At 43.8% G+C, this 14,238-nt stretch overlaps 1 protein-coding gene across 2 annotated transcripts; it reads right to left on the reverse strand.

The window, feature by feature from the left end:
* Window positions 1-767: 767 nt before the first annotated feature.
* FUT10 (fucosyltransferase 10) lies at window positions 768-13,619 on the reverse strand. Of its 2 annotated transcripts, none has more exons than XM_069001218.1 (5): window positions 13,488-13,619; window positions 11,291-11,494; window positions 10,328-10,613; window positions 4,162-4,997; window positions 768-2,901 (listed from the first exon to the last, which is right to left on the reverse strand). In XM_069001218.1, the coding sequence occupies exons 2-5, from the start codon at window positions 11,369-11,371 to the stop codon at window positions 2,677-2,679; spliced, it is 1,428 nt and encodes a 475-aa protein (XP_068857319.1). In that variant the 5' UTR covers window positions 11,372-11,494; window positions 13,488-13,619; the 3' UTR covers window positions 768-2,676. The 2 variants fall into 2 exon arrangements, with proteins under 2 accessions (XP_068857319.1, XP_068857318.1); XM_069001217.1 differs by lacking the exon at window positions 13,488-13,619 and adding an exon at window positions 12,142-12,222.
* Between the last annotated feature and the right edge of the window lie 619 nt (window positions 13,620-14,238).

Below are 14,238 nucleotides of genomic sequence, written 5' to 3' on the forward strand. Positions count from 1 at the left end.
AGTACAGTTTTTCTCAAATGTCTTGCTATTGTCTTTCTAAGGCAAAAAGAAACCAAAAAAAAGTAAGGACTGTATCATCCGTATCTGTCAAACTGTTGGCTAGAATTACAAATCTGTACATGGCAGGAAGGCTAGCAAATCTGCTAAAAAAAAATTCTGCTTATTCCTTCTCAGAGCAGTAGGGGGAGAGATCAACGTAGAATTCACAGTGGTCAGTCCTTCTTAACACTTGATGAGCCTGCACAAATTCTTGCCATAAATCTCCCACAGTGATGTTCACAAACCCTCCACCCAGCACAGGAAAAAATTATTCTAGAAGGTGAATAAAAAATGAAGAGGCCAAATGGAGGTTGCATTGAATTAGACTGTGGGACCCAAGAGTTTTTACTCTGTAAAAAAAAAGCACTGTGAGAGGACTGACAATTAAACCACAGCACCCCTTTAGGCAACTGCTCTGGAGACTCATCTTTCTACTGTGTAGAGCACAGTATGAACACATTACGTCTTCTGAAACATGGGCTGCCGACCACTTGAAATTTCAGAATGTGGGTCATAAACCACTTACTTCAGCCCTTCTTTCCCTCACACCCCACCAAATTAAAATTAAAGATAATAAAATAGTAAAAACTGAGATAAATATGTCGTATCTTTGGATAAGTCTATCGACCAGACTGCTCAGGATCCTCAGGATCTGACAGATTCCATCATGAAAACAAAGTAAAAAACATTCAGTTGTGCAGTTCCTTGTTAAACAACATGGCTTTATATTTTTGGCAAAGGAGACGGCAGAACATAACAAAAAAAAATAAACCAACAACAATAACAACAAAAAGTAGTTAGTCCTTCATGTTTCTTTATCATCCTGGGAGGTGACTTAGAGATTCACGGCAACAGATGGGCATTCAGCAGTTCCCTTTGCAAATATTTTGGTATTTATGTTCAGCTTTCAGTCTTGATCTAGGAAAGCCTCTAAGTCCAGTGTTAATGTCACTTTCCTGAAGAGCTTAATTTGTGGAGCCTAGTCATCATTTGCACTGCAGACCACTGGGGTAAGTGTTTAGGACATGCCCAACAGACGCTGTGTATCACACTGGCAAAACACTATTGGTGAGAAATTTCAGTGGGAATACTTTTCCTCATTGAAACAAAATATATTCTCATAGAAACAATGACTGATACTAATGACCAATGCTATATTGTTCATGGCTACAAAACTTACCTTTCCTTTGACAGATTTAAAAGTAATAAAAAACTCACCAGCTATTCAGTGAGAAAATTTCTGGTGAGGAAGCTTTTCCAAGGTAAGTACATTTTGCCACAGAATTTCTTGGTGTAAATGCTATTTTCACATCCTTCCCCATTGCCACTATGTGCCTACCCCTTCATAAAACAGCCAGGTCTTTGACAGAAATTTTCAATTAGCCTGGTGTGAGGAACAATTGCATGGAAATTATCACACAGGTGAAAATCTGCCCTTCCAGCAATGTGAAGAACCCTGTATTCATAGTTCCGTTTGCCTGCGTCACCATATGTGGGCATGTGTACGAACGACTGTCCCCCATCTGAATGGCTCCACACAGTTAGTGCCGTTTTGCAGATCCTGTGGAAGTTGACTCCTCCACAGACCGAGGCTGAAAGAACTTGGGAAGAAAACTGCAACACTCTAAATACCAGGCAAAGGTGTGTCCTTTGGCAAGTGATGACTAAGATCACCAAGTTTTATTCTTTGTGAGATTAAGATTTGAGGTTTTGTGTGTTAAAACAGGAAGGATGTTTGCCTACTTCTCCTTGAGCCTACTGAAGACTTCAGCACCAATGGACTCTGTGTTATCCCTGCCCTTTCAATCATATAATTTCATGTTTATACCTGATACAAGTACTATCATCAGAATGCAAATACATCATCAGAAAGGCAAGAAGATAAGTCAGATCAAAGACAACCCTGATTCTGGGGAGTAGAGATACTCATGTGCTCTGCTTATTTTTAGCAAAAGATAGTGGGTAAATCTGAGCCAACATGTTTTCATTCAATCTGTCCCTGTACACTAACAGATGGTGCTTCCTCATTCCAACCACTAACATACTTTACATTGGCACACAGTGTCAGGACACAAAGCCCACCAAGTCCCAGCTAAATCTGCTGATGCCAGGAAAATTCATAATAAACAGCTAGCCAGGCACATGGTCCCAAGTTTTTAATCTACCTCCAAAGCAGCACAGAAGCTGTACCTGTGCAATGGTGTCAGCTGCTCTGCACCTTGTGCTATCAATATAGCAAAGGAGGGTCCTGGACTAGGGAAAAAGGGGTCTTGAGACCAAGCAGGTATGTATCTAAAGATGGAGGGAGAGCCATCTGCTTCAGGGTAATTAGCTGTGTGCTTAAATCTGGGCTTTGAGAACCCTGAAAATCAGGGTCTTAATGTTCAAACATTTGAACAAATGACAATTAATAGAAATAGAAATAGAAATATATGTGTATATATGTGCATATATTACCTGCCAGAATGATTTTATTGTTTAGCATTTCTTAGTGCCCCATGAGCACTGAACATACTAAATTCAGTCTTACGGGTCTATTTTCCATGGCTACTAATCCTAAATTATAAGGTCACCTACAAAAGAAAATTCCACAGAACTCCTCTGAGGAGCTCAACTCTGTTTTACAGGTCGTTGTGTTTATTCTTTGAATACAAGCATCCAAAATTCTTCAGCTGTGAAGTTCTTGTTCCTTTCCACCAGGTGCCTCAGTGCCCAGGCTTCTTTCTTGGATTGCTCGAAGCTTGGTATCCACATCTTATGGAGAGAAATCCAGCCAGGGTTTGAGGATGAGAACCAGAAAGCCTCTGGTTTGGGGCAGCTCAGATGATTAACCTGAGCCTCCCACTTCTGGGGCAGCCATCCCTGGCAATGGAGACAAATAAAAGGGGTTATTCAGGGACCCACGAAAACAGAGAAGAAAAGTGCTATGCCATTAGTAAACTATCAAATCACATCAGTTACACTTTTCTTCACGATGCAGGCTCTACCATGTCCCTGTCGAAGGCCTCCCCTAAGTGTCTGGGACAAGATCAGTCATGCTGAGTCTCAGATAAGGTTTGGCTGCAAATGAGCAGCACTAGCCCACAAAAAATGAAATTACAAGGCAAGGAGTTATATTTTCATCATTATATTCTGTTTTCATCTTAAATACACACAGACTTACTGGGACGTTTTTTCCTAAGGGAAAAAAACAAACCATTAATCTGGCCAGGAGAGCAAACTGGTCTTTATAATTTTATTGACTAGAGAGCCACAGAAGCACAGAGAAGGAATATCTGTATCCAACCTATTCTATACCTTTCCATGGTTGCATTCCTAACTCAAAGAGAGGACATATGTCCAGATTTGCACCAGATTCAAACACCAAAATTTGGTTAAGAGTAATGCTTGCCAGTTTATAGTTCTCAACACTTAAGCTCACCTTAGTAACTTCAGAGGTTTTCTCCATCTCCCTGCTACTGGCTTACCACTTAGTGTACTGCTCAGATTGTGATCAGCTAAAATACCTCTCACAAACACACAGCCTGGCTTAAAAATGGTTTTAGTGTTTAGTCACCAAATGTGGCCACAGGCAATGGCATGTTGTCACTACAGGTTTGAATGTACCCACAGAACCTGACAGTCCTAGAGTGCTTAAGACAAACCTGAAGACAGGGATCTCTAGGCCAGTTCCCTCTTCCAAACAGGTGTAATCATATCTAATTGACTAGGGCAAAATTGAGTTTAGTCTTAAAACACCTCCAAGGACAGAAATCCCACAACCTTTCTGGGCAACCTGTTTCCAAATGTTCCAGGTCATCTGAAGGTCAAAAAGTCAGGCTACTTTCTGCAGCATGAAAAAAACCTCGTCCCTGAACAACTCCAGCCTTTGGCTGAAAATGACCACCAGCTCAGTGGTCAATGTCATGTTCTCACACAGCAGCGCTATGAGGAACACGTGCTCTGGCTGTGCACCTGCAGCTTCTGCCAACACCTGTTTACATGAGGATGCGCAACCCAATGGCACTGGAATACCGTGGCTGTCAGATGGCCAGAAATCTGGTAACCAAACTTCCTGGGACAAACCTGACCCTAGTGCCATTTTAAAGCCTCTCTGAGACACAATCACAAATTCACACATACCTTTTCTCTCCGTCTGATGTTTTCCCACACTCTGTTACAAACCATGCACTCAAAGGTGTCAATGTAATTGTCCTGGGTGATATCTTGCACTCCCCACTTGCGTTCCTTCATTGCTCTAAGAAGTCTCGGGTTGGAAATGTCCCCTCTCACTTTCCATTGTAGGTAGGACTCATATTCTTCATCATTTGTATCCAGTGTTTTGATATAGTGGGCCAGATCCCGAGGGTGTGAAAAACTGGATACCAGGATTGCACTCTTGTTACTAGGAAGCCAGTCTACAATGCTGGGAGACCCAAAGTACACTGGCACCACTCCCAACTTCAGTGGCCGCCAGAGTTTTTCAGTGATGTAATCTTCACAAACAGCATTTTCAAAAGCAAGAATGAACTTGTACTGTGCCAGTATTTTTAGAAAGTTCCCATCATCCATGGCACCTGGATTTCTGAGATGCTGAGGAAGGTCTCTGTTATGCAAACACTCCCCATAAGAGTCTACTTCAATGTGGCACATCAGCTCACGCACATAGCTGTCCCGGTCAGAAGGGGGGTTGCAGTCAGACTGCACGTACACCAGTGGTGCAAGCCTTTTCCTCAGGCTGTTTTTCATCTGCAGTGGGATCATGAACCTCAATGACTTCAGGACCTCTACACCCTCAAGGTACTGAGTGGTCAGTGGCAGGTGAGAATGGCGGCTAAATGTTGCAGTGTGGTTGAATAAGGTGATGGTTGCTTCGTGGAAGAGTTTGTAGTTGTTTTTTGGCGACTCTTCATGAAAAAGGGCCCAGTCATGATAGTCTTTACGAGGGAGGGGTAAGCTGTCTATACTGAAGTCAGTACCTAGACAAAAACAAACAGTGGTCGTCCTGCTCTTATCTGCCATGTGACACTAACTACAATGATACAGAAGTCTAGTTTTAATTTAGTATCAGCCATACAACCATCACATTTCTGACACTATAAGGCAGTTATTCCAAAAAGCACAATTCATGGAAAGGCATAAGAGCATAATGACAGATAAAACTGTCTTCCACAGCAGAAGAATCTAGAGAAGTGGTATCAGTAGTTAATATCAGAAGTGGTTTCCTTTCCTGTCATATTAGTTTAAAGGCCTCTCATTTCAAAGGATCACTAGGAATTTTATATTTTAATGCACTGGAATGAAACTAGTAAGATGTTTAATAATCCCCTGGTTCTCTAAACAGGGGAACAGATGGCGATGCAAGGAAAATGGTTACTGCAGAACTCAACTTGGTTCTAGCAATAAAACAACTAAAAGGATGCTGAAATACTGGACAAGATTAAGGAGAAAAAAAGAATTACTTCAAGCCTTGAAAAGACAGTGTACTGTAGAGACTTAGGAAGCCAAATTATTAACTTATCAAAGAGAAAATTAAGAGATGATGTATCATAGCTGCCTACCAGATACATAAAGAAATAGCTTCTGGCAGAAGACAGCTCTTCAAAGTAATGTCAGTTAAGAAGAACAACCATGTCTAAACTCTAAGAACAGTCAACTGCAGAAGTTGGGAAAGCTGGTAGAAGCCTTAGGACAAACCTAGATGACTTTTCTCAAAGGCTGGTCTGTGCAAAACTAAGTTGAAAATACCAGCTCATTAATGCAGCCCTCAGTCTCCCTTCAGTACTACTGCACTACACTCGTACGACCAGCCTTACTGCAGATTAAATGCAAAGTTGCCCGGTTTCTGTCAAGGTACTTCCTCACTGTCTTATAACCATATCAGTTTTCCACTTAGGTAAAGGCATGAATACACAAAACTTTTAACCGATATTGTCAAGCAAGAGAGGTTCAAAAACTGAAACTAACACTGAAGAGCTGGTTTAGAAAACATCACAAATTCTCATCTTTAGACAAACTACCATCTGTGGCAACCTAACCTTTGTATAGCAAACTCCATGGCTGGTTGCATCTAGGACAATCAGGAACATAATGTCTTAAACAAGCTGAGTTCAAACCAGCTAAGGGGAAGGGCCAGTAAGCAGCAGATTCCATGGAGGTGGGGGTAATGCTTTCCCAATGCCAACTTCCCTCTTTCACCGTAAGACACAGATGCACAGTCACAAGCAGCAGGGTCAAACAGCGGCCATATCTCTACAGGGGGCTATGTGCCACAAACAACCCCAAGCACCCTAACTCTTACCAGGAACTCTCCATCAGAAGACTGCACAGGCCTCATACTGTTCCGTCACTCACAAAGAGTTCCCACCCTGGCGAGGGATCTAGGTGTTCCAATGCCAATTTAAATGTATATAACCCAGCACATTCTTTGTTTTGCAGGCCCCTACCCCAACGAATCAAGACCGCAACCATCACTCCTATCTTGGACATCAAAATTGCAATGATTGAGAGTCATCACTGAATCCATCAGAGGTGGTATTCTTCCTCTCCACTATCTACTGTTATCCCTTCATTCTCTTTTTCTTTTCCTTACATATTTTCTTTGTGGGATTTTTATACTTTTATAGGAAAGAATCAAAGGAGCCACATACGTCCTTGCCACTGCAATTAAGTTGTTTTGAAATAAACCTGGCTCATACATACACACCGGTCATTCAGTGTTGTTTCACTCTAATTCATCCAAGGGATCTATTAACAGGAACCTCAGTTACCCTCCCTCAGAGGAGAGTCATAACACCATCTCAGTCATACTTTTAACTTTTCATTCTCCATTCTACCCCTGACTTCAAACCACTGACAGCAAAAAGGGAGTGCTAGCAAAAGTCTTACAAAGAATACTGATGAAAAAAACTAAAACACAAAGAAGATTTTAAGAAATGCCCAGTGATCCTCGCAGCTGTATAAGCCCGCCAAAATGACTCCAAGAACGACCTTATAAAACCAATATAAGATGTCACTACTGTAGAGGAGATAGAAGTTAGCTGTCAGTAATATAAAAATCTCCTAATCCTTCAGGTGCATCAGGTGGGGTTTTTTAAGGCCACTAAACATGGACTTTCTGTTTCCTATGCAGGTCCTAAGTCCTTAACACTAAAAGGATGAAAGGCTGTGCCACTCAATGAAAAATGCTATTTGCTTCTTCTGTTTTTGATGTGTTATCTTGTTTTTGATGTGTGACAAAAACTGAAAGTTAATCAAATTCTCATGGAAAAATTCATGTAAGTCTTCCTGGGTTTGAAAACACTCTGTTCTAGGTGATGCCAAGAAGACAAGTAACAGTGCATACCAACATTAATAAAATGCTGTGGATCAAAATCACAGCACTGCAGCTCAGTCTCTTGCAAGGGTATTCCCTCTTTCAGGTAGTATTGCAGGGAAAAGGGGGTGGAAACACAGGCAAGAATGAGAGAAAGACAAAAAGGCAACATGTAAAACTAGGAGACAGTTAAGTTGGGCAAAGAGAAACTTAAAGAAAAATGCACTATAAAATCACAGAATCTTTTAGTTTGGAAAACACCTCCAAGATCATCAAGTCCAACCTTTGACCAATCATCACATTGTCAACTAGACCATGGCACTTAGCGCCATGATCAGTTGTTTCTTGAACACCTCCAGGGATGGCGACTCCACTGTCTCCCTGGGCAATCCATTCCAATGTTTAACAACCCCTTCCATGAAAAAATTTCTCCTGATGGCCAACCTGAACCTTCCCTGGTGCAGCTTGAGGCTGTGTCCTCTCCTCCTGTCACTAGTTGCCTGGGAGAGATGCCAACACCCACCCACCTGGCTACAGCCTCTTCTCAGGGAGTTGTAGAGTGTGATAAGGTCACCCCTGAGCCTCCTTTTCTCCAGGCTAAACACTCCCAGCCTCACAGGACTCCTTCTCCAGGCCTTTCCCCAGCTTCAATGGCCTTTTCTGGACATGCTCCAGCACCTCAATGTCTTTCTTGAAATGAGGGGCCCAAAACTGGACACAGTACAGATCAGAGTGTATCAGAATGACTGACTTTAATACAACACCTAATCAGTCTCAGTCCAGCAAGAAGACAAAAAGGATTAAAAGGAAGATAACATCAGCATGTCCCCTACTGCATGAAATGAAGGAAATAAGGAAGCATATGAGGGAATAAAAAAAAGCACAAGGCTGGAATCATGAGTGATTTCACTTTACAACTATTAATTTGGAAATCTTAGAGATGCAGAATAGAAAAATATACACTGCTAGGAGTAGTTATGCATTTTAGAAGACATTTTTCATTCAGAAGCCGTACTCCAGGGACTTGGTGCTCCAGTATGGAACAGCTGGATACCCTTCCCTCTTAGGAACAATACCCCTGAGGCTCTGACAGATCCAGCTCATGCTGACTCAGTCACATTGGCAGCTCATGCTAAATACTACACTTTATGAATTATGTGACACTGGAAGGGTGGAGCTGGGAATCCCTCCCAAAAGTAGAGACAAAGTCTAGCAAGTGGATGCCCCATCTCATTTCCAGACAGGAGACAGCAACACTTGACAAAGTTATCACCCACACTGAGGGGCTCTCCAGGCGAGGACAGTGAGTTGGAACAAGTTGTAGAAAAGTTGGTGTTCCTCACAAAGCAGTTGTGCTGGAGAACATCTACACCCTGTATTTTTGCACAGTACTTTTCTTAATCTTTGGATCATTCTCCTCTTGACTAGCTTACTGACCAAGTACTAGGGGGAAATCAATGCATTTTCTTTGGAAGGTGAAACTGTGCTCTGATCCAGCCTTACCATGGGAATTCAGATATTCAAGTTTTCACTCAGCAAGCTGTTTTAGAGGGAAATTCTGTAAAAGTATAATATACCTTTTTGCAGATTCACAGCTCTGTGCATCAAGGCAGGGGGGAGAGAGGGAAAGAAAGACAGAATGAAAGAAAAACTCTCTCTCTCTATTTTGGCACTGTGAGATCATTTACTCTGGTTTAAAAATAAGTAAAAATTTGGCATATTTTGACACTTGTCTTTACAAAGTTCATAGCCAGCATCACCAGAAAAAAAAAAAAAAAAAAAAAAAACAACAAAAACAAAAAAAAAAAAAAAAAAAAAAAAAAAAAAAAAAACCTACAGGGAGAGTCTTATGCCCAGTATAAACAGTCTTTTAAAAATATGAGAGCAAAGTAAGTCTGGAAGCCCGCTAAAAATGAAGAGTAACAGTCCTTCTAATGCTGAAACAGACAAATGAAATTACTATCAGAGACCAAAATCACCAGACTTTACAGCTTCCCTGTGATGCAATCCAGCTTTCTTTGTCTTTAATTGGGTCAGCTTCTCATTCCTTTGCTGTTACTCCTTCACTTTCATGCTTAACCACTATATTATCAATTGACAAAGCTGACCTACTTGCTCCAAGAGCACTTGGAGCTCTAAAAAGATTAGTGATGAGAAGTTTTTGGTTTACTGCTAACAACCAAGCTAAATGCCCTTCTTTCCTATATTTCCAGTTCACCTGGATTCAGATTGAGCGAATGAGATTCAGTATCCTGATTTATTTTGTTTTATTTCCAGACAAAAGATCTGAACATACCAGCCAGAGAAAAGCATTTGAATTTATTATTCCACCTAAAACTCAAGTTTTCTTTCAAAAACAACTGTGTGAGGAGAAAGAACAAAGTTAATGAAGTAAGGTCTACTTTTAAGTGATGTATCTTTCATGTTCTGTAGACTGACTTTACAGTAATGGGAAGAGCAGCTCACAAGGTTGCACTAGCTGCCGCTCCCTGTGAAGAATCAATAGGTTTCTTTCACTACTTTCCATTTAGAGTCTGCTAGCAATTTCTTGGCACATGAGGCAGGGGAATTGCCGTGTTACCAGAGAGGGTATTATTTTTAGACAAAAGACTTGCAGAAGTGCAACAAAGGCCTTGCAGAACCTCTGCTAGGAGTGACAAGCCAGAACACTGGAAAAAGTTGGCTTGATCTCAGACTGTCTTTAAATGCCTTGGCAATGACATGAAATTGTCTTTTCTCCCATGAACAGGGAGTACATGTGATTGGAAAGCAGCATGAGACAAGGCATCAGTCATACCACAGAAGTGCATGGTCACTTTTCAGAGTACTTTCACAGAGCAAATCATAATGGTATTCAGCACCAGGCAAAGTTTAGCTCAATGAGCTGCATAAATTTCCTGTTCTAAGTCGTTGCCACCTAGAGTATTTACTCTCTACAGAGAAAGAACTAAGCAGAAGGAAAAGCTACTTCTTTAAGAACAAATAGATTCTTACCATAGAACAGAAATGCTCTTGTCATCTGATTGTGCTGGTAGGTCTTGTTGATAGTAAAGAAGCAAACATCCTCTCCACACTGACTGAATCGCCCTGTCTCTCCAGTCAGGGGAGACCACCAGAGCAGGACAGGACAGTGATTTACATCAGACTCTGTCTTGAAGCTGCTGTGAAATTCCTGCTTCTTAAACTGAAAAGCATGTCTCTCCCCAGGCTTTAATGGGCTGCTGTGTAAACTGGAGATTACTGACACCTTATTCTCTGAATTGCCCAGTTTGGTGATAACCTTCAGGGAAATAAACATACACATCACAACATGTCACGGTCATTAGCATCTGCTTACAAACCAGAATTTAAGCATTTCACTAAGTCTGTATGTTAAGTTTCTGTGAATTAAATTGGATGCATTTCACTGACTGTAGACATCAGGTCATCTTATTTCAGAACAGCAAACTATTTGAAATTGTAAGGATAAGGCAGGAAATATATTTCTATACCGATATATGGCCACATCATGTGTGACTTAACAATACAACTTCTGCTTTCTCCCTGGAAAATGCACAGGACAGAGAACAGCCCTTCAGTAGCCAGGTTTCTTCTGAAAATTAGCTGTTAAAAAAAACATGCAGTTTTCATGTCTCTGTGGGTCCAGCCTTGCCCACCTGCCTAATGAGTTCAAACACATGAAAAGAGGAGGCAATGCTGGATAGAGGCAACACAACATGGCATGGTATGTTGCCATGGCCATTCCTCCAGGGGCCAAGGAGGCATACAAGAAAGGTATTCTCTGCGTTATGTCACTTCCAGAGTCAGTTATCACCACAAGGCCAATGCTGCTAACAAGAGTAACTCCTGGTAAAGCACAGACTGGTATGGAAAATGCCTGTCACCTCTCTCTTCTGACAGAACTGTGTCCTGGTTTGACAGCAATCCCATGCATACCCCACCCCCTTGCCCCTCTACCTGGAGTGTCAGAACAAGGAAAAACGCAGCTCCAAAGCAGAAGCAAGATGCCCACAGTATCTTCCTCCTCATCCTAATCATGCTGCACTACCAGGCCCGCCAGAGCAGTTACATCTAGGCATTGGGAAGGTCAGCTTGTCTAAAGTCTTCGCTCTTCACTGCTGGGCTTTCCCACTTTATCCTTATTGCTCTTCATGGTGACTGCTGCTGAAAAAGAGTAGAGCATCAACACAGACAGCTCCTTCAAAGCTCAATGGTTAGCTTCATGTCTACCCATAGCCTTCTCTAGGTGCCAGAGCCACATTTTCAGCCAGGTGTCCAGAAAGCAGCCTGCACAAGACAGCACTCTTGCTCACAAAGCCCCAGGCACCTACTTTCTCCCTGTAGTCATCCTGGACATCCTCTCATCCTTGCAGTCAGTGCAAGGAATGCTGACGGCCCTGGCTCAGAACTGTGTGGGAAGGGCAGCCGTTTTCATGAGTTTCAGATGTCAAGCTGTGCTGCTTTGCAGCAGACTCACAGATAGGGGAGCAATGAAAGATTTTCCTTCCCTGGGCAATCTCTGAAAATGCTCCTGGAGAAGGCACACAACTACCTGGCTTTGGGAGTTACTACACTTCAGTCTTCTGGGACTTCTGTTTGTAAGCATAAAGCATGCCCATGGAATATGCTCCATGTCCAATGCATAGAGAAAGTAACCATACAATACACACACAAACTCTGTCCACACCTAAACTCAGTTAAATTTAACAAGTTCCCCTTTCCAAGTAATCTGCACCTGTGCTGGTTTGCCTCTCTTCAAATAACTTTCCCTTCCCCAATGCTTTTTTTAGCTTTCAGACAAAACTTACTGTTTTCTTGCATGATGGATGTTTCTGTATAAAAATCCCAAATTCTGGCAACAGGAGAAGTTGTAAAATTCCTGCCACGTCTTGAAAAATAAAAATAAAGGATGGTAGAAAGACAGGACTGTAGCACTCCACATAGAGAAGTGCAGTTTGAAAATGTGGGTGTTCTGAAAGCTCAGAAAGCAGAAACACATGCACAAAATGTTTAATAATTTGCTATTTTAGAGCTCCTCTCTTTCAGAGATATGACTATGAAATTTATGCTGGTTTTCCTGCCATCTTTCCCCCCATCTTAAACCCAAAGTTCTAAGGCCCAGACAAAGAGGGATGGGTCCCAAACCTACTGCCTGCTGCACTACTGTCACAGTGGTGCTGACAGCTACAGGAAAAAAAATTATCCTGTTTCTGCTTCCACTGACACGTGAGTTCATCCATTTCCCTCGAACATCAGAAAGCCCTCTTTAGCAAAAGCTGACATGAAGCCCTGCTGAGCAATTCTGCTCTGCACAGGCCAGCTGCTTTTGAAGGTCTGTGTGGGTGTGAAAGTGCATGGCTGCCAGTTAAGCACTTCTCAGATCAGGCAGGATTTTCTAGAAAGCCTCTGCACCTTCTGTGCCTCCTGCAGTACAGCCAAAAAGGGGCACCAGGAGGGGAAGGGGATGAATTCTGACCACTGCTGTGGTGGCACACCTGGAGGTGGGCAGTATTTTTAACACCATATCTTACAAGGCCAGTGCCTGGCAAAAAGTAAGACTCTTGATGATCCACTGAATAACACCCTAACCCCTACCCTGGTAAAAGAGTAGTAGTAATCGTCACATTTTTAGGTATAGTTCTAGAGGGGGAACTGCCCACAGCATGGCTGTGCTGCACCTATGGACCCAAGGTATCACACTGAGTCATGGCTTCATTTTTGCCTCTGGGGTGCCCAACATGCAGCACTTCTGCCCAGCACTGCTGTGTGTACTTGGACTGGGCCAGGCAAGGCTTTGTCCCGTCCCAGCTCCACTGGCAAGGATGACCTTGCAACGCTTTCCCACCTCTGTCAGGCTGAGCGGAGGCCAGCCTAAGTACTTGAGGGAAGAAGGATAAATCACCATCCCAGGCTGCCCTGCGGGAGCAGCAGCTCCCTGCAAATCCTTCCAAACTTCCTGCCAGCTCTCCCCGCCGCCTCTCCTTCCAGCTCTGTCTCGCCGCAATTCTCCGGGCTCAACATCCCAGCCAGGGTTTTGCCTGCTCCCCGAAACGCTGCCCCTTCCCTTCCCGAGGCTCTGCGCATCCCGCAGCCCCGGCCCTGCTCCCGCCGCGGGTCGGGCATCCTCCGGCCGGGCGCCCGCCGCCGTACTCACCCCGAGAAAGTCGCTCCCGTCTCACCGCCGCCGTCCCCCTCCGGCCGGGTCTGAGGGGGTTTGGGGTGTTTTGCTGCTTTTTTTTAACTTTCAGTTAGTGCACCCACTTGGAGCGCGGAGGGGGGCGGGCACCGGCGGGGGCGGTGCGGTCCGCGCCTCCCTCCGCCCGCCCCGGCTCTGCCCGGGGTCTGCAAGGCCCTGCACAGGGAACGTGGAGGACGAGTCGGCCCGAGAGCGCCATCAGTTCCACCCCATCCGACTGCTCTTCTGCAAACCCTCACTGCAAGACCTCACCCAATTCCCAAAAATAAATTCGCCCCTGACACCGATTCCTATAGCTGTTTCCATAATAGCGCGCTTTGCGGTTTTATGGCTTTTTACTACGGTGCCGGTGCTATCCTGACGGAGACTTTAGATTGTCTGTATGAGGCCAGCGAGCAGTCAGAAAGAGAAATGCGTCACGGCAGCTGGGAAGCCCCGAGGAGCTGGGAGTGCCGGCCCGCGCTCATCCCTCGTCCGTGTGGCGCGGAGCTGCGGCAGGCATCCCGCAGCTGAGACCGTGCCTTGCTTCCAGCCTTGCCGAGCATCCCCGCGGGGCCGTGTGTACCGACCAGGGAACGGTCCTGTCTGCCCGCTCGGGGCTTCCTGAAGCTGGGAAACACTTTGTGCACGTCTTGCTCTTGGTAGATGTTTATCCCAAAAGCCTGGTTCTGCTAGCTCAGAGTCCGTACTTACCCACCTGATACAGACT

This window comes from Aphelocoma coerulescens, assembly GCF_041296385.1.
Source record: "Aphelocoma coerulescens isolate FSJ_1873_10779 chromosome Z unlocalized genomic scaffold, UR_Acoe_1.0 ChrZ, whole genome shotgun sequence".
NCBI classification, from domain to species: domain Eukaryota; kingdom Metazoa; phylum Chordata; class Aves; order Passeriformes; family Corvidae; genus Aphelocoma; species Aphelocoma coerulescens.

What these genes read in the sequence shown, in the direction of transcription:
- FUT10 (XM_069001218.1), bottom strand. Translation starts at nt 11,371, where the DNA reads ATGATTAGGATGAGGAGGAAGATACTGTGGGCATCTTGCTTCTGCTTT. An exon ending in TCCTTGTTCTGACACTCCAG is followed by an intron (nt 10,614 to 11,290) that starts GTAGAGGGGCAA and finishes ATTTCCCTGAAG; the next exon opens with GTTATCACCAAACTGGGCAA. An exon ending in AAGAGCATTTCTGTTCTATG is followed by an intron (nt 4,998 to 10,327) that starts GTAAGAATCTAT and finishes GTTTTTGTCTAG; the next exon opens with GTACTGACTTCAGTATAGAC.